The following is a 24,102-nucleotide window of genomic DNA, read 5'->3' on the forward strand; positions in this document are numbered from 1 at the left end:
TTTGACCCATAGGGTATGTCTAGACCACAGGGTTTTGTCGACAGAAGTTTTGTCGACAGATACTGTCGACAAAGCTTCTGTTGACAAAGAGCGTCTAGACTACAGCCTGTTCTGTTGAGAAAGCAAACCGCTTTGTTGACATAACAGAGTGGATGCAAAGGACAGTGTAGATGCAATAATGCCTTCTATCAACAGAACTCTGTCGACAAAAGGCGTTATTCCTCGTAGAATGAGGTTTACATACGTCGACATAACTCAAAGGCAGTGTGGACGCAGGTATAGTTTTGTCGACAAAAGTCCAATTTTGTCGACAAAAGTCCACTTTTGTCGACAAAGCCCTGTAGTCTAGACACACCCATCTTGAGCTTCACCAGACACCTTTGAAAAATCCCAGATTCCACCAACAGGTTGGAATGGATAAGGGTAGGGGCTTCGGAATGAGCGTCAAAGCCTTTCTGAGGAATATTTTTTTGGACAAAACTAAAATGAACATGCCAACGGTCTGTTTTTCTTAATAGGAAATTAACTTTCCATTGGGAAACCAACAGCCAAGAAACGGGGAAAAAAACAACCCTTGAGTGTATTCATTTTTCAGTGTTGGCAGTTTTCATTTCTCCCATGAACTATCAGCATTTTTCTGTTGAAAAATGGAGGTTAGGTCCATCAACGGCTATTCACCAGGATAGGTAGGAATGGTGTACCTAGCGTCTGTTGGTCAGAGTGTGGTGATGGTTGGCAGGGGAGGGATAGCTCAGTGGTTTGAACATTGGCCTGCTGAAGCCAGAGTTGTGAGCTCAATCCTTGAGGGTCCCATTTGGGGCAAAAATTGTCAGGGATGGTACTTGGTCCTGCTGTGAAGGCAGGGGACTGAACTCAATAGCCTTTCAAGGTCCCTTCCAGTTCTAGGAGATAGGCAATCTCTGCTAATTTAGGGGAGGGATTATGTAATGAATTCCCAATTTTGTTCACTCCCTCTAGGGCACCTGGCATTGGTCACTGTTGGCAGACAAGATGCTGGGCTGGATGGGCCTGTGGTCTGGCCATTCTCATGTAAATGTTGACAAATGGATTTTCAAATTCTTTTGGCAAACTAAACAGATTCCCCATCCAATTTCAAAGTACTGTTTATTCCCACGTTTTACACTCTACCGTCAAATCTCTGCTGCCCAGTGCACAACACACATCCAGGGTGAATTCTCTGTAACTTAATGTTTTTAAAACGTGGCTGGTGGGTTTCTGAAACTCTACCAGAGGTTGGAAATCGATTACAGGAATGAGGGTTTGTGACCCTTCAACATGCAGGAGGTCAGACCAGTTGACCCCAATGGTCAGTTCTGACCTTGAAGTCCATAAATCATAGAATCACAGTATCCTAGAGCTGGAAGAGACCTCAGGAGCCATTGACTCCAGCCACCTTCCCAAAGCAGGACCAACCCCAACTCAATCTTCCCAGCCAGGGCTTTGTCAAGCTGGGATTAAAACACCTCTAGAGATGGAGATTCCACCCCCTCCCTAGGGAACCCATCCCAGTGCTTCACTGCCCGCCTAGGGAAATCGTTTTTATTAATATCCAACCTAGACTTCCCCCACTGCAATGTGAGCCCGTTGCTCCTCATTCTGCCATCTGCCCCCACTGAGAACAGCCTCTCTCTAGACAAAAACGATCAACCTTCAGTTTATTCATGTCCTTCCAAAGAGCAATTTCCTTCCTAGCACTTTCCTCAGGGCAGTTTTGACCTCCTGGTTCCTCAGGGTGTAGATCAGGGGGTTCAGGACGGAGGTGACGGTGTTGTACATGAGGGTGGCTATCATGTCCCTCTCTGGGGAGTCCCCTAGAATAGGCATCACATAGTTGAAGGTGGTAGGAACGTACTGGAAAGTCACCACCATGAAGTGGGAGGAGAGGGTGGAGAAGGCCTTCACCCTGCTCTCCCGTGACTGCACCTTCAGGAAAAGGAAGGAGATGATGTAGAGGTAGGAAAAGAGCGTGAGGATGAAGGGGCCTATCACGATGCCTCCGGTGACGATATTGAGGAGGCTCAGGTTGAGGCGGGTGGTGCCACAGGCCAAGTTGAGGAGAGGTTTGATGTCACAGAAGAAGTGAGGGACATGGTTGGGGCCGCAGAAGTGCAGCCGGGAGGTCATGACCGTGTGCATCAGGGCGTGCAGGAAGCCAGTGACCCAGGTGGCTGTAGCCAGGAGCAGACAGGCCTGTGGGTTCATGACCAGCCTGTAGCGCAGCGGGTTGCAGATGGCCACGTAGCGGTCATAGGCCATGACGGACAACAGGATGCCCTCGCTGCTGCCCAGGAAGTGGAAGAAGTGGAGCTGGGCCAGGCAGCTGGTGTAGGAGATGGTCTGGTGCCCAGAGAGGAATCCAGCCAGCAACTTGGGCATGGTGACCGTTGAGTAGAAGATGTCAAAGCAGGAGAGGTTACCCAGGAAGAAGTACATGGGGGAGTGGAGCTGGGGCTCGGCCATCACCACGACCAGGATGGCACCATTGCCCAGCAGGCTGGCCAGGTAGAGCACCAGGAAGAGGGCGAAGAGGAAACCCCGCAGCTCCTGGACTGTGGTCAGACCCAGTAGGATGAACTCGCTCACCTCCGTCTGGTTCTCCATCCCTGCAGGGGGAGGAAGAGATGGCGGAATGTAAAGCAATGCAGCGATCGTGGCGGCCTGTGTTTCTCAGCACACCTCAGTGAACCATTGAACCCCAGGGATGGCCGAGATCTTGGGAGGCATCGAGTCCAGCCCCCTACCCAAACCAAGACCCAACTCAACCATCCCAGGAAAAGCTTTGTCAAGATGGGACTTCAACACCTCTGCGATGGGGATTCCACCACCTCTTTAGGGAACCCATCCCAGTGCTTCCCCACCCGCCTAGGGAAATCCTTTGTCTTAATATCCAACCTAGACCTCCCCCACTGCAACCATCCCTCAAACGTTCCCGCAGCACCCGTCTCTTATAGATTACGACGTCCCATTTCTGCTTTGCGGTAACAGCCCAATTTCACAGGCTAGATAATGGGAGCTCAGGGGGGCAGTATGCGGTTTAGCTTGATATCGACGTGGTGGGATTCAGGACTGTGCTAGAGTAGAAAACTATCACCCTAAGTGACTATGTGTGAACATGTGAGTGTGTATGTGCATGTGTGTGTGTTTTCTTTTGGTCATAGTTACAGCCTGGGGGACTCAGTAGCAATGTATAGGAGAATAAGCCGTCTGGTGTATAAGTAAATATAAGTATAGATACAGTGCTAAGTTGCTCCTCTTGGCCTGAGGAGCAGCCATAGGGTGTATGGGGATAGATAGATAGATAGATAGATAGATAGATAGATAGATAGATAGATAGATAGATAGAGGGGGTCTGTGGGGATAGATAGGTAGATAGATAGAGGGGGTCTGTGGGGATAGATAGATAGATAGATAGATAGATAGATAGATAGAGGGGGTCTGTGGGGATAGATAGATAGATAGAGGGGGTCTGTGGGGATAGATAGATAGATAGATCCTTCCATAATGAATCAAGGTTGTCAAATAACAGGCCTAAATTATATTAGTCACAATATGACTGTTTAACAAAGATTAATACTGCCCTTGCAGAATTCAGAAAGCACGGACATGTTGCCATCCCATATAGTCAGTGAACAGCAGGTGTTTTGGTCCCTATCTCCATCCCCGTGGGAATCCTGGCTGTGTTCTAACCCGAGCTCTGTTTCCAACCCTCTTTGCTTGCTGAGGGCAAATGTGGAAGGGGGAATCCTTTGCCAAGCTGCATTTCCCCTGGTGTTCTGCTTTCCCAATGGCCGACAGACTCTCCATTATGGTTCTCAGTTGACGTGACGGTTGGGGAAAATGCATCTCTAACGACGTCTGTTCTCAATGATTCCAACCCACCATTGTCAACGAGTGGAAAATACATTTCCATGGGTCGTTCTTTCCTTCCCCACGCAATTGCAAATATCTCTTCACAGCCATCTGGTTTTATCTAAGACATCCATTTGGAAACACATTCATTAATTGGGAGGATCTTTTCCCTGGATACCTGGACTATACTTGTTATGACAAGGTAAATAGAGGCAAAAACGTGCATTCCACGAGAGAGACATAAGAACATAAGAACGACCGTACTGGGTCAGACCAAAGGTCCATCTAGCCCATGTAGCCAGACAGGAACTCCCCTGTAACATCCGTCTTTTCTTGCCTGGAGCATACAGGGCACACATAGCAGTAAAAGCCTTGGAGGTGGAGGCTCAGGATATGCAGGCTGCTGTGACCGTGAATGGCTGTAAACAGAGATACGCCAATTGCTGACCATGAGGCTGCCGAGGAGTGCCCTTAATTAAAACCCATATTGATACGAACACACAGCCGTCCGCGGGAGGAGCAATCTCTCGCCCAGTAAAAAAAATGTCTAGTACTCACAATTTAGTTCTCTCTCTTGCAAGTGTAAATTAACTTGAAACTCCCGTGTAAGAACTGGCGCCACAAAAACAGACCAGTACAATTTGGCATCTTAGATAAGAAAGAGGATACGGGCCCCCAGGGGTATAAAGATGGGTCCAGCAGCGCATTTCTCTGAGTGTCAATCTACCATCTATCTGCTGGTCGGGTTAGGTGTTTGATCTCCCGAGGTTCCACGGGGACGCCCACCTCGTATTCGTCTTTCCTAGGAATTGAGGGACCGGCCCTGGCTTGATCCGCTGGAGTGGAGAGGCACAGAAAGGGGTAAAAATTGTATCTGAATGTGGTCCTTTGTCTTAAGTGTACACATAGACTTAGAGCTCTTTAAAGATTAAGCTGTCACTTGGTACCATTATTTCTATTTTCTGTCTTTCTTTTCTTAGTAACCATTTTTAAAATCTATATTTGCTAGCAGTTAAGAAAGAGAGCAATAGCCATTGTAACCATATGCTTTTATAAGTCTTTTTAATAAACCTGTAACTGTTTAAGTTTTAACCTGACTCCTTCAGGTGCTGTAACAGAACCAAGCACAATTTAAAAGAACTTCAGCCGGTCATAAGGGACAGGTATTGGAGGAGCTTGGGCGTTTGGATCGTGTCACTCCCAAGTGACAGATCCGTTGGGGCATCTCTCAGTCTTCCTTAGACTGCCCGGTGCAGAGGAATCTTGTATCCTAGCAGCTGGAATCTAAGATGTAATAAGCTCTTCCTAATAACTCAGGGCATCTGTTAGCCTGTTGGCTGCCCTCCGTGATGGGACCTGGGTCCAAGCGGTAAAGGCATGAACGTTAAACCTTTTCTCAGTAACACACACACACATACACACACACACATACACACACTCTGCCCTGACCGTCTGCTAACACCCAGTAGCCTGTCTGCCGACAGTGGCCAGCACCGAGTGCCCAGAGAGGGTGGACCGAAGACTATGTTCAAGCAATTTTTCTCCTGCCATCCATCTCCAGCCTCTGACAAACAGAGGCCAGGACAACATGTCTATCCCCTAGCTAATAGCCTTTTATGGACCTAATATCCTTGAAATTATTTAGCTTCTCTTTAATCTCTATTATAGTCCTAGCCTTCACAGCCTCCTCTGGCAAGGAGTTCCACAGGTTGACAAAGAGACAGGTTTCCCTTCAGCCATCTGGTTCAGTTGAAGGACAAAGCACTTTTTAATTTAAGTCCACATAGCACAATAAACTCACCAAAGAAACGAGGCCACTGGTGAGCAGGCTAATGAATTTGAGAGTTCAGTGCATAGAAAGGAAAATTTTAAATAATGAAGATCATGGCCCACTGATACAGGCTGATTTGAGTCTGTTTGTAAGTCATGCGGGACTGCCGAAGGGTTGGGGGGCAAAAGTCCACCTCAAGCTATGCACCTTCCGGGGGCCTGTCTTCTCTCTTTGCCCCTCTGCCTCACGGCCTAGTTGCTCTTCCAAGATGAAATAATCGCTTCCAATCCTCCATACACCCAAATGCAGAGGTTGAAAGTGGAGAGGAAAACAATAACTAACGAGGAAAGATCAGAAGAAATAATAGTGATTTCAAAATATGGGAACCCACTAAGTCTTTACCTGAAGATAAAAGAGAGTTGACCGTTATCAACTCCTTGGTTCCAAATCACACAAGAGTCATTTGGATTCTTCTTGAAGCTCACGACCCAGACTGTGGACAAAGGCCACCGTGAGGAAAATTTCCGAGTATCTGATTCCTCGGAAAAGCTTAAGGGCTGTGCATCTGCGACTCCTTTTTATGAGTCCCACACAATGAAACACCCTTGTGGACAACCAGCCAGGAAAATTTGCTTGTGTCCGACGGTGCTCCTGGGAAAACCTCCTTGCGTGTTGCAGGCTCGAAAACAAACAAGCTAAGGTTTCCCGGGAGAGATAGAGGGCGAAAATACTGGAGCAAATGACTTGCAAATATTTTCCTTAAACAAGCACGCTCAGATCTCTTTAAAATGTATGACTCTCAGGAGGAGTTGGGATGGGGGTCTAAATCTCCTAGGCCTCTTTGAAAACCCCAAATACTCTAAGGCCAACAGGAATGATAATAATTGAGGTAGGACAGAGTCTGGGATTAGAGCGCACGGCACAGATTTACAAAGTTATTTAGGTGCCTCGAGTGCCAGATAGGCACCGTAACGGGATTTAAAGCACCCAAGTGATTTAGACACTTTAGCAGCTATTAATATTACACAGTGTAGTAGTCTGCCACCCTTTGGTGGTGGTTGGGGCCAGCCACGGGGGTTGATGGTCTACTACAACCGTTGTGAACAGAGATAAGTACCGGAACTCAACACTTGTGCTTTATTTTCGTAACATTTTTCTGTTGAAAAATGGAGGTTGGGTCCATCAATGGAGATTCGCCAGGATGGGTCATGAATGGTGTCCCTAGCCTCTGTTTGTCCGAGTGTGGAGATGGATGGCAGGGGAGGGAATATGTGATGATTTCCAGTTCTGTTCACACCCTCTGGGGCACCTGGCATTGTCCACTGTTGACAGACAAGATGCTGGGCTGGATGGACCTTTGGTCTGACCCCGTCTGGCCGTTCTCAGGTAAATGTTGACAAATGGATTTTCGATTTCTTGTGGCAAACTAAAAAGATTCCCCATCCAATTCCGAAGTATTGTTTATTCCCACGTTTTCCACCATCAAATCTCTGCTGCCCAGTGCACAATGAACATCAACGGTGATATTTCTGTAACTTGAAGTTTGAAAAATGGGGTTGGTGGGTTTCCGAAACTCTACCAAAGTTTGGAAATCGATTACAGGGTTTGTGACCCTTCAACATGCAGGAAGTCAGACCAGTTGACCACAATGATGCCTTCTGACCTTAACATCCACGAGTCTTTGAAATGACTTAGAATAATAGAATCACAGAATCCTAGAGCTGGCAGAGACCTCAGGAGTCATCAAGTCCAGCCCCGGCCCAAGGCAGGACCAACCCCAACTCAATCAATCCAACCAGGGCTTGGTGAAACCGGGACTTAAACACCTCTAGGGATGAAGATTCCACCCCCTCCCTAGGGAACCCATCCCAGTTCTTCCCCCCTTCCCAGGGAAATGTTTTTTCCTAATATCCAATCTAGACCACCCCCTACCCCAAAACCTGGGACCATTGCTCCTCATTCTGCCATCTGTCACCACTGAGAACAGCCTCTCTCCATCCTCTTTGGAACCTCCCTTCAGGAAGTTGAAGGCTGTTCTAAATCCTCCCCCCTTCTCTTTAGCAGACTAAATCAGCCCAAATCCCTCAGCTTCTCCTCGTACATCATGTGCTCCAACCCCCGGTATAATTTTGGTTACCCTCTGCTAGACCCTCTCCAATGTGTCCACATCCTATCTATAGTGGGGGGGAGCAGGACTGGACAAAATACTCCAGATGTGGAACCACTAGTGCCGAATAAACAGGGGAAAATCATTCCCCTAGATCTACTGGCAATGCTCCTCCTAATGAACTCCAATATACCATCAGCCTTCTTGGCTACAAGGGCGCCCTGTTGGCTGATATCCAGCTTCTCATCCATTGTCATCCCTAAGTCCTTTTCTGCCAAACTACTACGTAGCCATTTAGACCCCAGCCTGGAGAAGGGCTTGGGATTCTTCCATTCAAAGTGTAGGACGCTACACTTGTCTGTGTTGAACCTCATCAGATTTCCCCTACTTTAGTCTTCCCTGTGATTAACCTCCGATCTTCAGTTCAGAAATGTTCTCTGCAACCTATTTCCCAGTGCCTAATGCCACCTCCCAGTATGCAACCAACTCAATGTGAGACAGGACAATGCATTTTCCATTTCCCGATATTGTTGTCAACCATGTAGAATCTTAGAATCCTAAGGCTGGCAGACACCTCAGGAGGCATTGAGGACAACCCCCTGCCCAAAGTGGGACCAACCCAACTCAATCATCCCAGCCAGAGCTTTGTCAAGCCAGGACTTCAACACCTCTAGGGATGGAGATTCCACCACCTCCCTAGGGAACCCATCCCTGTGCTTCCCCACCCGCCTAGGGAAATAGTTTTTCCTAATATCCAACCTAGACCTCCCCTACTGCAATGGGAGACCATTGCTCCTTGTTCTGCCACCTGCCCCCACTGAGAACAGCCACCCTCCATCCCCAAAGACAGAGGATCAACCTTCAGTTTATTCATGTCCTTCCAACGAACAATTTCCTTCCTAGCACTTTCCTCAGGGCAGTTTTGACCTCCTGGTTCCTCAGGGTGTAGATCAGGGGGTTCAGGACGGAGATGACAATGGTGTACATGAGGGTGGCTATCATGTCCCTCTCCGGGGAGTCCCCTGGAATGGGCACCACATAGTTGAAGGTGACAGGAACGTACTGGAAAGTCACCACCATGAAGTGGGAGGAGAGGGTGGAGAAGGCCTTCACCCTGCTCTCCCGCGACTGCACCTTCAGGAAAAGGAAGGAGATGATGCAGATATAGGAGAGGACCGTGAGGAGAAAGGGGCCTATCACGATGCCTCCGGTGACGATCTTGAGGAGGCTTAGGTTGAGGTGGGTGTTGCCGCAGGCCAAGCTGAGGAGAGGTTTGATGTCGCAGAAGAAGTGAGGGACATGCTTGGGGCCACAGAAGTGTAACCGGGAGGTCATGACCGTGTGCATCAGGGCATGCAGGAAACCAGTGACCCAGGTGGCTGTGGCCAGGAGCAGGCAGGCCTGTGGGTTCATGATCAGCCTGTAGCGCAGCGGGTTGCAGATGGCCACGTAGCGGTCGTAGGCCATGACGGCCAGCAGGATGGCCTCGCTGCTGCCCAGGAAGTGGAAGAAGTGGAGCTGAGCCAGGCAGCTGGTGAAGGAGATGGTCTGGTGCCCAGAGAGGAATCCAGCCAGCAACTTGGGCATGGTGACCGTTGAGTAGAAGATGTCCAAGCAGGAGAGGTTACCCAGGAAGAAGTACATGGGGGAGTGGAGCTGGGGCTCGGCCATCACCACGACCAGGATGGCACCATTGCCCAGCAGGCTGGCCAGGTAGAGCACCAGGAAGAGGGCGAAGAAGAAACCCCGCAGCTCCTGGAGTGTGGTCAGACCCAGTAGGATGAACTCGCTCACCTCTGTCTGGTTCTCCATCCCTGCAGGGGGAGGAAGAGTCAGCGGAATGGAAAGCAGTGCAGCGATCGCGGCGGTCTGTGTTTCTTTGCACACCTTAGAGAACCATCAAACCCCAGGGCTGGCCGAAATCTTCGGAGGCATCCAGTTCAGCCCCGTACCCAAACCAAGACCAATCCCAACTCAAGCAGCCCAGGAAAAGCTTTGTCAAGATGGGACTTCAACATCTCTGCAATGGGCATTCCACCACCTCCTCAGAGAACCCGTCCCAGTGCTTCCCCACCCGCCTAGGGAAATCCTTTGCCTTAATATCCAACCTAGACCTCCCCCACTGCAACCACCCCTCAAAGGTTCCCACAGCACCCGTCTCTTATAGATTACGACGTCCCATTTCTGCTTTGCGGTAACAGCCCAATTTCACAGGCTAGATAATGGGAGCTCAGGGGGGCAGTATGCGGTTTAGCTTGATATCGACGTGGTGGGATTGAGGACTGTGCTGGAGTAGAAAACTATCACCTTAAGTGTGTGTGTGTGAATATGTGAGTGTGTGTGTGTGTGCATGTGTGAGTGTGTATGTGTGTGTGTGTGCATGTGTGTGTGTTTTCTTTTGGTCATACTTGCAGCCTGGGGGACTCAGTAGCAATGTACAGGGTAACAAGCCGTCTGGTGTATAAGTAAATATAAGTATAGATACAGTGGTAAGTTGTTCCTCTTGACCTTAGGAGCAGCCATAGGGTGTATGGGGATAGACAGACAGATAGGGTGTGTCTAAACTACATGCCTCCGTCAACGGAGGCATGTAGAGTAGACAGATCGGCAGAGGGAAATGAAGCCGCGATTTAAATAATCGTGGCTTCATTTAAATTTAAATGGCTGCCCCGCTCTGCCGATCAGCTGTTTGTCGACCACCCCGGTAAATCTCATCCCACGAGGCATAACGGGACGGTCGACAAAAGGGTTTTCTGTCGACAGGGGAACGTCTAGACTGACCCGCTCTGCCGACAAACAGCTGATCGGCAGAGTGGGGCAGCCATTTAAATTTAAATCAAGTCACAATTATTTAAATCGCGGCTTCATTCCCTCTACTGGTTGGTCTAATCTACATGCCTCCATCGACGGAGGCATGTAGTTTAGATACACCCTTAGATAGATAGAGAGATGGATAGATAGATCCTTCCATTATTAATCAAGGTTGTCAAATAACAGGCCTAAATTATATTAGTCACAATATGACTGTTTAAAAAAGATTAATACTGCCCTGTGCAGAATTCAGAAAGCATGGACATGTTGACATCCCATATAGTCAGTGAAGAGCAGATGTTTTGGTCCCTATCTCCATCCGCGTGGGAATACTGGCTGTGTTCTAACCCAAGCTCTGTTTCCAACCCTCTTTGCTTGCTGAGGGCAAATGGGAGGAGGAGGGGAATCCTTTGCCAAGCTGCATTTCCCCTGGTGTTCTGCTTTCCCAATGGCCGATAGACTTTCTCTTATGGTTCTCAGTTGACGTGACTGTTGGGAAAAATGCATCTCTAACCAGGTCTGTTCTCAGTGAGTCCAACCCACCGTTGTCTATGAGTGGAAAATACATTTCCCTGGGTCGTTCTTTTCTTCCCCACGCAATTGCAAATATCTCTTCACAGCCATCTGGTTTTCTCTACGACACTCATTTGGAAAAACATTCATTAATTGGGAGGATCTTTTCCCTGGACACCTGGACTATACTCGTAATGACAAGTTAAACAGAGGCTAAAACAGATACGAGCATTCCACGAGAGAAACATAAGAACATAAAAACGGCCGTTCTGGGTCAGACCAAAGGCCCATCTAGCCCAGTTGCCTGTCTGCTGGCAGCGGCCAGCACCAGGTGCCCCAGAGAGGGTGGAACGAAGACAATGATCAAGCGATTTGTCTCCTGCCATTTTTCTCCAGCCTCTGACAAACAGAGGCCAGGGACACCATGTCTATCCCCTGGCTAATAGCCTTTTATGGACCTAACCTCCATGAAATTGTCTAGCTTCTCTTTAAACTCTGTTATAGTCCTAACCTTCACAGCCCCCTCTGGCAAGGAGTTCCACAGGTTGACAAAGAGACTGTGATCCCTTCAGCCATCTGATTCAGTTGAAGGACAAAGCACTTTTTAAATGTAAGTCCACACAGGACAATAAACTCACCAAAGAAACGAGGCCTCTCGTGATCAGGCTAATGAATTTGAGAGTTCAGTGCATTGAAAGGAAAGTTGTAAATAATGAAGAACGTGGCCCATTGATACAGGCTGATTTCGGTCTGTTTGTAAGCCATGCGGGACTGCCGAGGGGATGGGAGGCAAAAGTCCACCTCAAGCCATGCACCTTCTGGGGTCCACCAAGCAACTGCCCTATCTCTTGAAAATGTGTCCTCAACCCTGAAATTGGGTGCACTTTTGAGCAGTAGAGTTAGCTGTCCAGACAGTCATAAATCTATCCTTTACTCCTACATCCAATGCCCCGAAGAATACACCTCAATCTTGGAAGGAAATAGCAGGGGATTCGATCAACAAAAGGATGTGGCCTGATGCATGGGGGATGGAATTAACATAGGGCAGGAGCTATTCCCCCCCACCTGGCCTTTCCCACCCACCACGCGTTGTGTTGGACGTTGCGACTTTGATGCTGTTCTTTTGTGTAACCCAAATGGAAGAGCCCCACTTCATACATCATCATGCGGTGCAGCCCCAAACCCGGAGCTCTGAAACACGCTCCTGAAACTGTACAACAAACTGCATCACAACAGCATTCCGCAGCTTAACCTCCTCCAGCGCATCACGGACAATCTACAACCTATTGTGGGAAATGGTCCCTCATTCTCACGGACCTTGGGGGGCCGGCCAATCCTTGTCTAGAGACAGCCCCTCAACCTGAAGCAAATCCTTTCTAGGAAACACATGTCACACCTCAGCCATACTCACCCCACAACTTACCCCTGCCATAAGCCAACTCTGCTCACACATCTATACAAGCGACAACGTCACAGGACCTAACCACATCAGAGTTTCATACCACTGCACATCCACTATATGCTATCAAGTGCTAGCCATGCCCCTTTGGCATGGACATTGGCCGAACTGGAAAGTCTCTGCAACAAAGGACACAAGACGTCAGAAATGGGAACACCCGGAAACCTATACGGGACATTTTTACCTGCCTGGGCACTCAGTCATTGATTTAGAACCTGGATCTAAAAGTAGCCGTTCTTCTACAAAGGAATTTCACCTGCCCAGTACAGAGAAAGAACGTGGAATTGACCTTCATGTGAAAAGATGACTCTGTTCCCCTGGAGTTGAACTAAGGCGGCGTCTACACTAGAAAGAAAAGTCAGAAAAGACACACAAATTCAGAAGAGGCTTTTCCAAAATTTGACCCATCTACACAGGGCCAAATTGTGGGAAAACCTCCTCTTTCTCCATTCCTTCCACCTCATTCAATGAGTGTTACAGGGATGACGAAAGAACACAACCCCATTTCTGAATTTTTTTTGGAAAAGCGGACGCGTTTCTCGGATGTGGAGTAGCTTTTCCAGGATACCTCCAGTCTAGACCTCCTGAAGTCTAGATGTACCCAAAGACATTAACTGGATGTCCCAGTATAAAACCAGCCATCCTTACATTTAACATTGACATCAAAAGCCAAGTCTGGAGTTCCAGCCCACTCCAATTAGCTAATTGATGGGCACTTTCCCCCCCTCTCCCTTCTTTTTCTGCAGTAAATTCTGGGTCGCCATTTTTTTCCACCCCAGATCATCCGAAGAAGTGGGCTGTGCCCACAAAAGCTCATGATACTAGATATATTTTTGTTAGTCTAGAAGGACCTCTCGTTGTTCTTACAAGAAGTCTGGTAGGTGTGAGATCGGGGAACAGATCTAGGGCCGTATTCTAGGTGTGGGAAGTGACTGAATGGAGACCAGCCTGTCTTCTCTCTTTGCCCCTCTGCCTCACGGCCTAGTTGCTTTTGCAAGATGAAATAGTCGCTTCCAATCCTCCATACGCCCAAATGCAGAGGTTGAAAGTGGAGAGGAAAACAATAATTAATGAGGAAAGATCATAAGAAATAATAGTGATTTCAAAATATGGGAACCCACTAAGTCTTTACCTGAAGATAAAAGAGAGTTGACCGTTATCAACTCCTGGGTTCCAAATCACACAAGAGTCATTTGGTTTCTTCTTGAAGCTCACGACCCAGACTGTGGACAAAGGCCACCGTGAGGAAAAATTCCGAGTATCTGGTTCCTCGGAAAAGCTTAAGGGCTGTGCATCTGCAACTCCTTTTTATGAGTCCCACACAATGAAACACCCTTGTGGACAGCCAGCCAGGAAAATTTGCTTGTGTCCGACGGTGCTCCTGGGAAAACCTCCTTGCGTGTTGCAGGCTCGAAAACAAACAAGCTAAGGTTTCCCAGGGGAGAGAGAGAGAGCGAAAATACTGGAGCAAATGACTTGCAAATATTTTCCCTAAACAAGCACGCTCAGATCTCTTTAAAATGTATGACTCTCAGGAGGAGTTGGAGCAGGGTTTGCTGCATTCCTTACTCTGTCTTGGGAGACCAGGGAGCAGACAAACTTGGACCTGTCCTAGCTAGGATACATGCCCCCGATCTCTGGCTGTATCTGCTGGAGCAGCCTGCAGTGGCCATGGGGAGGTGCTTCTCACCTGGCCCCAAGTGGCAGTGGAGAGAGAAGGTTGGGGTGGCCCTTTCTCCCTGGGGCAGTCTGAAGACTGAATCCCCCCTTCCCAGCCCCACTCCAGAGCAGTAATTGACATGAAATCTGGACCCTCTCATATTTTTTATTTACCAAAACCCCTCCATACATTAATTCAGTTATACACCTGTGTGATGCTGGGTAAATCATAGAACACTAGAACTGGGAAGGACTTTGAGAGGTCATCAAGTCCAGTCCCCTGCACTCATGGCAGGACCAAGCACCTTCTAGATCGTCCCTGGCAGGTGTCTGTCCAACCTGCTCTTAAATATCTCCAGAGATGGAGATTCCACAACTCCCCTGGGCAATTTATTCCAGGGTTTAACCCCCCGACAGTTAGGAACTTTTTCCTAATATCCAGTCTAAACCTCCCTTGCTGCAATTTAAGCCCATTGCTTCTTGTCCCATCCTCAGAAGCCAAGGAGAACAATTTTTCTCCCTCCTCCCTGTGACACCCTTTTAGATACTTGAAAAGCACTATCATGTCCCCTCTCAGTCTTCTCTTTTCCAAACTAAACAAGCCCAATTCTTTCAGTCTTCCCTCTTAGCTCATGTTTTCTAGACCTTTAATCCTTTTTTTTTTTTGCTCTTCTCCAGACCTTCTCCAATTTCTCCACATCTGTCTTGAAATGTGGTGCCCAGAATTGGATGTAACACTCCAATCGAGGCCTAATTGGCGCAGAGTAGAATGGAAGAATGATTTCTCATTGGTCACAACCCTCCAGCTAATCCATATAAATCTTCTTACATATATATATATGACAAAAAAAAGCAAAAAAAAAAAAAGATTTCAACCTATTATATCACAATTGAATACGTCTTTTGAGTGGGTCAGCTGTACAATTGACTCTTGGTTTCATTTTCTGCCAGGAAAGTGGATTTCTGAAAGGGTGACCCTTTAACTTTTCTCCCAGTCACACTAGGATGATTAATTTTTTCCTCTCTTCCTGTTTCTCTTTCCCTACCAGAACCCAACTAGTGTTACAAAGACTGAAATAATATTGGAGGGGCGGGAATAAGTAAAGCCTTGATTTCCCATCACGATCCTACCAGTGTTTTTCATTGTCATAAAGACGGCTGGAACTCAGGAAGGCAATTTTGGAAATATATTCTGAGACAGAGCGTCCTCTGGTTCAAATTTAATCTCGCCACTGAAATCAATGCATCTATGACAATTTACTTCCATGTAGGATCTAGTTTTACTTAAACAAATGCACACGAACAGGAGAGACAACTCTAAATATCCTAAGTACAGGTTGAACCTCTCTAGTCCAGAATTCTTTGGTCCAGAAACATCCGGAATGATTTGAGTTAGTTGGAAGTCTGCTTTTCGTGGGCATGGCCAAGTTTCCCATGATCCGATAAAGTTTGTTTACAGCCACTAGTTCTGGCTCTCAGTGTTCTGTGCTGTTATTTAGCTCTAATGGACCCACAAATGTCTTCTCAGAGACCACTAAGCAGTGGAAGTGTTGACAATGCTGCTACACAATATTGACCTCCCATGGTCTGGAAAATTCTCCCGAGGGTGCCAGACTAGAGAGGTTCAACTCTATCTTTTTTCTATCACTTTGATCCATGAGTGATAGGACAGATCTTTTTTCCCTATCACTTTGAGCCATGAGAACTCGGAGAAATTGGACAGTCCCTTTCTGACCCATGCGTGGATAGATCCCCGTTTCTATCAATTTCTCTGAATTGATGGGTCTATGCGACATTTCGGCAGAGTTCTCTTCAGGGCTTCCTTGACTTCTTGGTTTCTCAGGCTGTAGATGAGGGGGTTGATCAGGGGAGTCAGGACTGTATAAAAGACAGAAACAAATTTATTAAGGATTCTGAGGGCACCCGTGTTGGGTAACATGTAGATGGCTATTAGAGTCCCGTAGTAAATTGTAACCACAATGAGATGAGAGGAGCAGGTGGAAAAGGCCTTTTGCTTGCCTGTGGTGGAAGAGATTCTCAGGATGGTGGAGATGATACAAATATACGAGCTCAGAGTCAAAAGAAATGGGACAATGATGTTTGTGGAGGAGAATATGAGGGTGGCAAGGTTCACCACAGTGGTGTCACTGCAGGAGCGTTCAATCATTTGGGTGAGGTCGCAGAAGAAATGGTCAATTTCATGAGGCCCACAGAACGCTAGTTGTGACACCAAATAGATTATTATCGCAAGAATGAAGAATGAACTGAGCCATGACCCAGCGGCTAGCTGGATACAGAACTTCCCATTCATCAGGGTTGCGTAGTGTAGGGGCTTACAGATCGCTAGGTATCGATCGTAAGACATTGATGCGAGGAGATAGCACTCCACTGTCAATAGGACACCAAACCAATAAAACTGAACCATGCAGCTAGTAACGGAAACGGTTCTGCTTCCAGTCAAGAAACTGTCCAGTATCCTGGGAAGAATGGTGGAGCTGTAGCCAATCTCCAAGCATGACAAATTCCCCAGGAAGAAGTACATGGGGGTGTGAAGGTGCCGATCGGCCACCACTAGCACAACAATAAGAGTGTTCGCAACCATGGTGAGTAGGTAGATCCCTAGAAACAGCAGGAAGAACAGGATCTGCAGTCCAGGGAGATCCCCGAATCCCAGCAGGATGAATTCTGTGATGGACGTTTGATTTTCCCCTTCTTTTTTCTTCATCCTCCGTGGTGATGCAACTAGGGATTGAGCAAAAGTTGGGATTGGTTAAGAAGTGGAGTGAACAACACATTGGTTTCCCTCCTTTCAGTTCCTTACAAATTCAGTGGCACCTAAGATCAAGGTTTATATTCCTTCTCATCCAAGGGACTGCTTCTCATACAAGTGTTGCCTAGATCAAGGAAGAGAGATTTCCCACTAGATCAAGGAAGAGAGATTTCCCACTCAAGAGTTCCAACCCATTCCAAAAACAATACAATGAATTACTACTTCCTACACCTGTTCTCAACATCTTTCATTCATTGGTTTATGGGTTTACAAGCCAAAATGGTACCGTGAGACCATCTTGTCAAGTGTCCATTATAGACACACGCTAACGCATGTCCACATTGTATATGGTTAAAATGCATTCTCCAGGAAAGCAATAGTTTCATAGCTGTCCAAGAAGAAAGATAGAGTGATGTGAAAGAGGTTTGGCAGAGGAAAAGACCAAAAGACAGGTAGAGAGAGTGTGTAGGAGGCATGAGAGAAGGACAGAAGTGATTAGGGGCACAAATAAAACACTGATTACAGATATTGGTAGGTGAGATCTTACTTCTCTTCTTTCATCAGTTTCTTCAGTCACAAATCACTGTCACATTCTAGCGTTCTTACTTACTGAGTCTGGATGCTGACCAATAGGAGCCACCCTCGGCTTAAGGGATGCATAAGCTTTCGAGGATGTGTCCTGAAACGGTCACAAAAGCAGATGCCCAAATGACCCTGTTTGTCTTTAAGGAGACACAGGACTTCTGGGTTTTCTTTGTGGGTACAAACCAGCATGTCTACTCCTTTGAAATATAGAAATAGAGCTGTAAGTAGGTAGATAGATAGATAGATAGAGGGGGTGTGTGGAGATAGATAGATAGATAGATAGATAGATAGATAGAGGGGGCGTGTGGGGATAGATAGATAGAGGGGGCGTGTGGGGATAGATAGATAGAGGGGGTGTGTGGGGATAGATAGATAGATAGATCTGTAAGCAGAAAGATGAAGAGATTTGTTCGGCAGGGGGATCGCTAAAAAGACAGAGACTATGTAAGAGGTTTAAGTGAGGGATAGATACAAGGGATTAGAGGGATTAGTGCTAGGCGAGCAGGGGAGACAGCTCTCCTGTGTCTTCCGTCAGTTTCTCTCGCAATACCTCATATCCTGCTCTACTGTCCGGACTCAGGGAAAACTCCCCGGGCGTGAAGACACGGTGCAAGCGGAGGTGTCCTGAGACGCGTCCCACTCACTTGTAATTCTCAGCAGGAAGCCGCCCCCTCGCCGTTGATGGGGACCGAGTCTGGTTTCAGCAGCTTTCTTGCCCTCTCTGCTCCCGGGGAGGCATGTTGTCGTGGGATCGGGTCTCTTTCCTGCTGTCCTCCAAGCCGGCCGCCAGGCGCCAAATCCAGAATCTTCCCTGCTTCTGATTCTTACATCTTTTATTGTGGGAAACCGCCTCCTCCCAGATGCCTCTGTTCCTCGGATATCCCCAGGGCCCCGCGCTGGTGATCACTTTAAAATTCACCCTGTGCTGCTTGTTAAAACGGAGCAACCCCACAGCTGATGGTGCTGGCAGGGATGTCCCACAGGGAGAGCTCCATTAACGAGCTGACTGCATAGCCTAGCTAGGAGGCTAGCTAATTCGTGGGTGATAATGAGGAACACCAGGAAGCAACAGCAAGTAACCCCTGCAAGCGAATCAACTTGAATATTGACACAATGAACAAGTGGTTATCTACAAAGGCTAGACTGCCTCCCCCCAAAGTCTGCCCCTCTGGTGCTGCCGGGGCTTCATGGCCAACACTCTTCAGGCTCTCATCTCCTATCGCTGTCACCGGGGTCCCAGGGCTGTCTGGTCCAGGGGCTCCCTGGTCCAGCATCCAGAGATGGACCAGAGAGTCCTGGACCAGTGAGGTCCAACCTGTAATTACATCTAATTCTAACAGACCATTTTCCATCCTGAGATCTCATAGGCCGTAACACAACAGCTTAATCATTGAATGCATGAGGAAAGAGAAGCACCAAGGGGCAATGGAGGAAGGGATAGCTCAGTGGTTTGAGCATTGGCTTGCTGAGCCCGTGGTTGTGAGTTTGATCCTTGGTGAAGGCATTTAGGGATCTGGGGCAAATCTTCCAGGGATGGTATTTGACCTTGCTGTGAGGGCAGGAGACTGGACTCCATAACCTCTCAAGGTACCTCCCAGCTCTATGAGATCTGTATGCCTCCATAAATACAATAAACAGGACTTTCTAACAGCTAGTGGCATAGGTGGAAATTAGTCTGGGCTTCCCTCTGTGGATGCTGAGCGGAACAAATTTGGAGAGCCATAGGCAGGAACTCAAGAGCAGGGAAACATGATGATGTCATGGGGGACAGATCATGGAGAGACACAGAGCAGCCATTGCATGTTGCTGAATGAGGTTGTGTTCCCAGAGGAGCCATAGAGGAGTGTTGCTCTTGCACCAGAGAAATGAGTACAGCCTGGTGGGATCTGTTGTACCCTTGTAGTTTGTAGAAAGTGAAATGATAATTCATGAAGTTCCTGTTTTCTAATTGTGTGTTGACAGGCTCTGGTGGTCACAGTTTCAAGCTCAGCGTGAGTCTGAGTTTCAAGTGCAAGCTAGGAGTCTACAGGGCACCCCAGGAACCAAGAAGGCTAATGGCATATTGGTGTGTATTAGGGTGCATTAGGAGGAGCATTGCCAACAGATCCAGGGAAGTGATTATTCCCCTTCATTCAGCAATGGGGAGGCCACATCTCAGAATCATAGAGCCATAGAGCTGGAAGAGACCTCAGGAGGCCATCAAGTCCAGCCCCCTGCCCAAAGTATGACCAATCCCAACTAAATCAACCCAGCCAGGGCTTTGTTAAGCCAAGACTTAAACACCTCAGCTGTGTCTACACTGGAATGAATTACCGGAACTGCTTAAAACGGAATACTATTCTAGTTTTTCCGGAAAAGGAGCATCTACATTGGCAGGCTGCTTTTCTGGAAAAGCCCTTTTTCCGGAAAAGCATCTGTGGCCAATGTAGACGCACTTTTCTGGAAAAGAGCCCTGATCGCCATTTTCGCGATCGGGGCTTTTTTTCCGGAAAAGACTTCTGGGCTGTCTACACTGGCCCTTTTCCGGAACAGTGTTCCGGAATAAGGACTTATGCCCAAGTGGGAGCAGAATAGTTTTTCCGGAATAGCGGCTGATTTTGTACAGTAGAGCATCGTTGCTTTTCCGGAAATTCAAGGGGTCAGTGTAGACAGCTCACAGCTTATTCCGGAAAAGCGGCTGATTTTCCGGAATAAGTGGCCCAGTGTAGACACAGCCCTCTAGGGATAGAGACTCCACTACTTCCCTAGGTAATCCATCCCAGTGCTTCACCACTCTCCTCGGATATAGATATCTAATATCGTAATCCCCTCTCTCTCTCTCTCTTTCTCTCTTTAAGGGTGCATCTACACTGCACCCCAAACTCGAAATTGCAGCTCTTGTGAAATTGTATATCTTATTTCAATTTTATTTTGAAATACCTTATTTTGAAATTTGGTGTGTCTACACGGTGCCAAATTTTGAAATAACATGCTGTTTTGAGCCATCCCTTATTCTTCGTGCAACATGGTTCACCGGGATGGTGAAATAGCACACCTGTTGTTTCAAAAATATTGCAACGTAACTGGTGGCTTTGTAGATGCAGGGAAGCTATTTCGGGATACCTCCGGTATCCCAAAATAGCCTTGCAGTGTGGACGCCACCTTAGATTTTTGTATCTGTTTGTCTATGAGTCTGTCTGTCTGTCCATGAATCTGTTTGTTGCTTGCCTGGCTCATGAAACTGTCCTGTGTCCACCTTGACAGCCACCAAGGAAAAATTGAAATACCAGCTCAGCAGGTGGAGAATGAACATCGAACATCCTTTTGGCAGATTGAAGGGTCGCTGGTGATGTCTGCTCACAAGATTGGACCTGAGTGAGAAAAATAGTCCAATTGCTACAGCTGCCTGCCAGGTCCTGCACAATATCTGTGAGGCATGTATGTGTTGGCGGGAAAGGAAATTGCTTCAAAGTGGTGGGCAGATGTGGCGTGCTGGTGTGCTTAGTTGGAATGGCTGGACACATGGGCATGTGGAAGAGCACAGGAAGGCTTGGAAGAGCACTTTAGCAAGATGCCACAGGAATTGATTGTGACGCTCCTGGACTTTTCACGGCTGTTAGGGACTGGGTGGCACTGGGTGTGCATTTAGGGTAATAAGACTGATTGTTCATGCAGCTATTCATTCTGTACCTTTATAACGATCACACTGCATCAGACCCTGACGCTATGCAGGCTCACCCGTGGGAAACTAATTGTACTACTTCAACTATTTTCTAATTGCGCGGTTTCTCTCACAAGCCATAGACTCACCATACAATTTTTATAAAGTACAACAAAACCATCTGAAATAATCAAAAGGAACAGAACTTAACATGAAGAGGAATTTTCTTGTCCATTTCAGCTTCATATACAGTAACTGTGGTTTTCCATGTGTAGGAAGTGGTGACAGAAGGGGTAGAAATTCCTTAAAGTGAAGGGTTGACCTGTATATGAACCATGACTTCAGACCTCTGTGGTCCCTTTTCCTCCAATGCCTCACCCCTGCCCCACCTTTTCCCACAAGTCCCTGCTCCCAAACCAGTTTTCCCTTCCAATATTTCCCTCTGAGATTTTCAAGGCAGTCTAATAAATGTAGTCAAACTTTCAACAACAGTTGGTTGCTTTGCTACCAAACACACCTTCAAAAATAATTTCCGTTAACACAAGGGTTATATGCCATCCTCAAGTTCCCCTCTATTTCCTTGCAAAATGAAAATCCTTCCCATCCAGTGAAATAATATCTGGAACAAAACATTAACCCTTTCATTCTCCATCATGCGCTTGACTATGTTTTTCATTTAGGCAAAGGAAGGGGGAGCTCAGGAAGAGATTTTTCAAAAAAATTGATGTACGGACCATGGTCTTCACGTGGCATCGCCCACCAAATATGAACGTTCCTCTGGAGACTGACAATTGTTTACCTAAATCAATACTAGTCTAAAATAATCTTCCTATAACTCAGGAAGTAATGACAGATGGGAATCTGGATCATTTGGATGGATACGTGATTCATGAATCAACGTATTCCAATTGCCTCCGTTTCTGGGTCCAACACTACGGAAAGGCTGTGGACGCATTGGAGAGGGTCTAGCGGAGGGCAACCAAAATGATTCAGGGGCTGGAGCATTTGACCTATTAGGAGAGGCTGAGGGATTTGGGGTTCTTTAGACTGAAGAAGAGAAGTGTGTGTGTGTGTGTGTGTGTGTGTGTGTGTGTGTGTGTGGAGAGGGTGCGAGGGTTGAGAACAGCCTTCATCTCTCTGAAGAGAGGTTTAAAAGGGGATGGAGGGAGGCTGTTTTTAGTGGGGGCAGATGGTAGAACAAGGAGCAATGGTCTCAAGTTGCAGTGCGGGAGGCCTAATTTGGATATGAGGGCAAACTATTTCCCTAGGTGGGTGGTGAAGCACTGCGATGGGTTCCCTAGGGATGGGGTGAAATCTCCATCCCTAGAGATGTTTCAGTCCTGGCTTGACCAAGCCCTGGCTGGGATGATTGAGTTGTGGTTGGTCCTGCTTTGGGCAGGGGGCTGGACTCGATGACTCCTGGGATCTCTTCCAGCCCTGGTATTCTATGATTCGATGATACCATGGAGATTCCACCACCTCCCTAGGGAACACATCCTACTGCTTCCCCAACCTCCTAGGGAAATTGTTTTTCCTAATATTCAACCTAGACCTCCCCCACTGCAACTTGAATTTCCTCCGTAAATTTTTTTTCCTGTAACTCAGAACATTTTGACTGATGAGCGCATGGGCCACCAAGATATTTCCTTTCCCACTGGAGAATAAATTTATTTCTGTTTCAATCAAATCCCCTGAGTTCCTGGAAACACCTGACATTTCTGCAGAGCCCTCTGAATAGCCTGCTTCACGTCTTGGTTTCTCAGGCTGTAGACGAGGGGGTTGATCAGGGGGGTCAGGATGGTGTAGAAGACGGAAAACACTTTGCTTGGTGCTCTGAGTGCCCCGGTGTTGGGTAACATGTAGACAGTTATTAGGGTCCCGTAGAAAACTGTAACCACGGTGAGGTGGGAGGAGCAGGTGGAAAAGGCCTTTTGCTTCCCTGCAGTGGAAGGGATTCTCAGGATGGTAGAGATGATGCAAACATAAGAGGCCAGGGTCAACAGAAATGGGAGAAGGATGTTGATGGAGGAGAAGATGAGAGTTGTCCTGGTCACCAGACCCGTGTCGGTGCAGGAGAGTTGAATGACAGGGGTGAGGTCACAAAAGAAATGATCAATTTCATTCGGGCCACAGAAGGCCAATAGTGACATAAACGATATCAGTATGGCAAGGACTAGGAGAGAACCTAGCCACGATCCACTTGCTAGTTGCAAGCAGAACCTGCCAGTCATAACATTTCCATAGTGCAACGGTTTGCAGATCGCCAAGTACCGATCATAGGACATCACAGCCAATAGGTAACATTCGGCAGTTGCTAAGAAACCGAACCAATAAAACTGAACCATGCAGCCAGTCAGAGAAATGGTCCTGTCCCCAGTCAGGAAACTTCCCAGTAGCCTGGGCAGGATGGTGGAGGTGTAGCAGATCTCCAAGCAGGATAAATTCCCCAAGAAGAAGTACATGGGGGTATGAAGGTCCCGATCGGCCACCACTAATGCTACAATGAGAGAGTTCGCCGCCATCGTGATGATGTAGACCCCTAGAAACAGTGAGAAGAGCAGGATTTGCAACCCAGGAAGATCCCCGAATCCCAGCAGGATGAATTCCACGATGGACGTTTGATTTTCCCCTTCTTTCTTCCCCATCGTCCATGTGATGCAACTAGGCATTGACCAAAAGTACGGATTAGTGGCTGAGTCTGCAGAACAATGCGGTGGTTTCCCTCCCTTGGATTCCTTACAAATTCAGTGCCCAAGGAAACGCACGGTACTTCTATTTACAGAGTCTGTCCTCAACGTCTTCCTTTCATCGATTCATAGATTTACAGGCCAAAAGAGATGTTTAGACCCTCCCATTCCAATTGACTACAGCCCATTCCAAAGAATATCCCTGGTGAACCTCCAGTAATTCTGTTTGG

General features: G+C 47.4%; 4 protein-coding genes across 4 annotated transcripts; all 4 read right to left on the reverse strand.

Moving 5' to 3' along the window:
- Positions 1–1,680: 1,680 nt before the first annotated feature.
- Positions 1,681–2,628, reverse strand: LOC102453186 (olfactory receptor 12D1-like). Its single transcript, XM_006110491.2, has one exon. It carries the CDS (start codon positions 2,620–2,622, stop codon positions 1,681–1,683), a length of 942 nt encoding a protein of 313 aa, XP_006110553.2. The 5' UTR covers positions 2,623–2,628.
- Positions 2,629–8,618: 5,990 nt separating this feature from the next.
- Positions 8,619–9,566, reverse strand: LOC102443903 (olfactory receptor 12D1-like). Its single transcript, XM_006124802.2, has one exon. The coding sequence runs from the start codon at positions 9,558–9,560 to the stop codon at positions 8,619–8,621; it is 942 nt and encodes a 313-aa protein (XP_006124864.2). The 5' UTR covers positions 9,561–9,566.
- Positions 9,567–15,952: 6,386 nt separating this feature from the next.
- On the reverse strand, positions 15,953–16,915 carry LOC102444139 (olfactory receptor 6B1-like). Its single transcript, XM_006124803.2, has one exon. It carries the CDS (start codon positions 16,913–16,915, stop codon positions 15,953–15,955), a length of 963 nt encoding a protein of 320 aa, XP_006124865.2.
- Positions 16,916–22,867: 5,952 nt separating this feature from the next.
- On the reverse strand, positions 22,868–23,867 carry LOC102444615 (olfactory receptor 6N1-like). The gene has a single exon (XM_006124805.2). It carries the CDS (start codon positions 23,852–23,854, stop codon positions 22,868–22,870), a length of 987 nt encoding a protein of 328 aa, XP_006124867.2. The 5' UTR covers positions 23,855–23,867.
- Positions 23,868–24,102: the final 235 nt, after the last annotated feature.

The sequence above is a fragment of the Pelodiscus sinensis genome, chromosome 30 (assembly GCF_049634645.1).
Source record: "Pelodiscus sinensis isolate JC-2024 chromosome 30, ASM4963464v1, whole genome shotgun sequence".
Classification (NCBI taxonomy): Eukaryota; Metazoa; Chordata; order Testudines; family Trionychidae; genus Pelodiscus; species Pelodiscus sinensis.

Excerpts from the sequence above, each read along its gene's own strand:
- LOC102443903 (XM_006124802.2), bottom strand. The coding sequence starts at position 9,560 with ATGGAGAACCAGACAGAGGTGAGCGAGTTCATCCTACTGGGTCTGACC.
- LOC102444615 (XM_006124805.2), bottom strand. The coding sequence starts at position 23,854 with ATGCCTAGTTGCATCACATGGACGATGGGGAAGAAAGAAGGGGAAAAT.
- LOC102444139 (XM_006124803.2), bottom strand. The coding sequence starts at position 16,915 with ATGAAGAAAAAAGAAGGGGAAAATCAAACGTCCATCACAGAATTCATC.
- LOC102453186 (XM_006110491.2), bottom strand. The coding sequence starts at position 2,622 with ATGGAGAACCAGACGGAGGTGAGCGAGTTCATCCTACTGGGTCTGACC.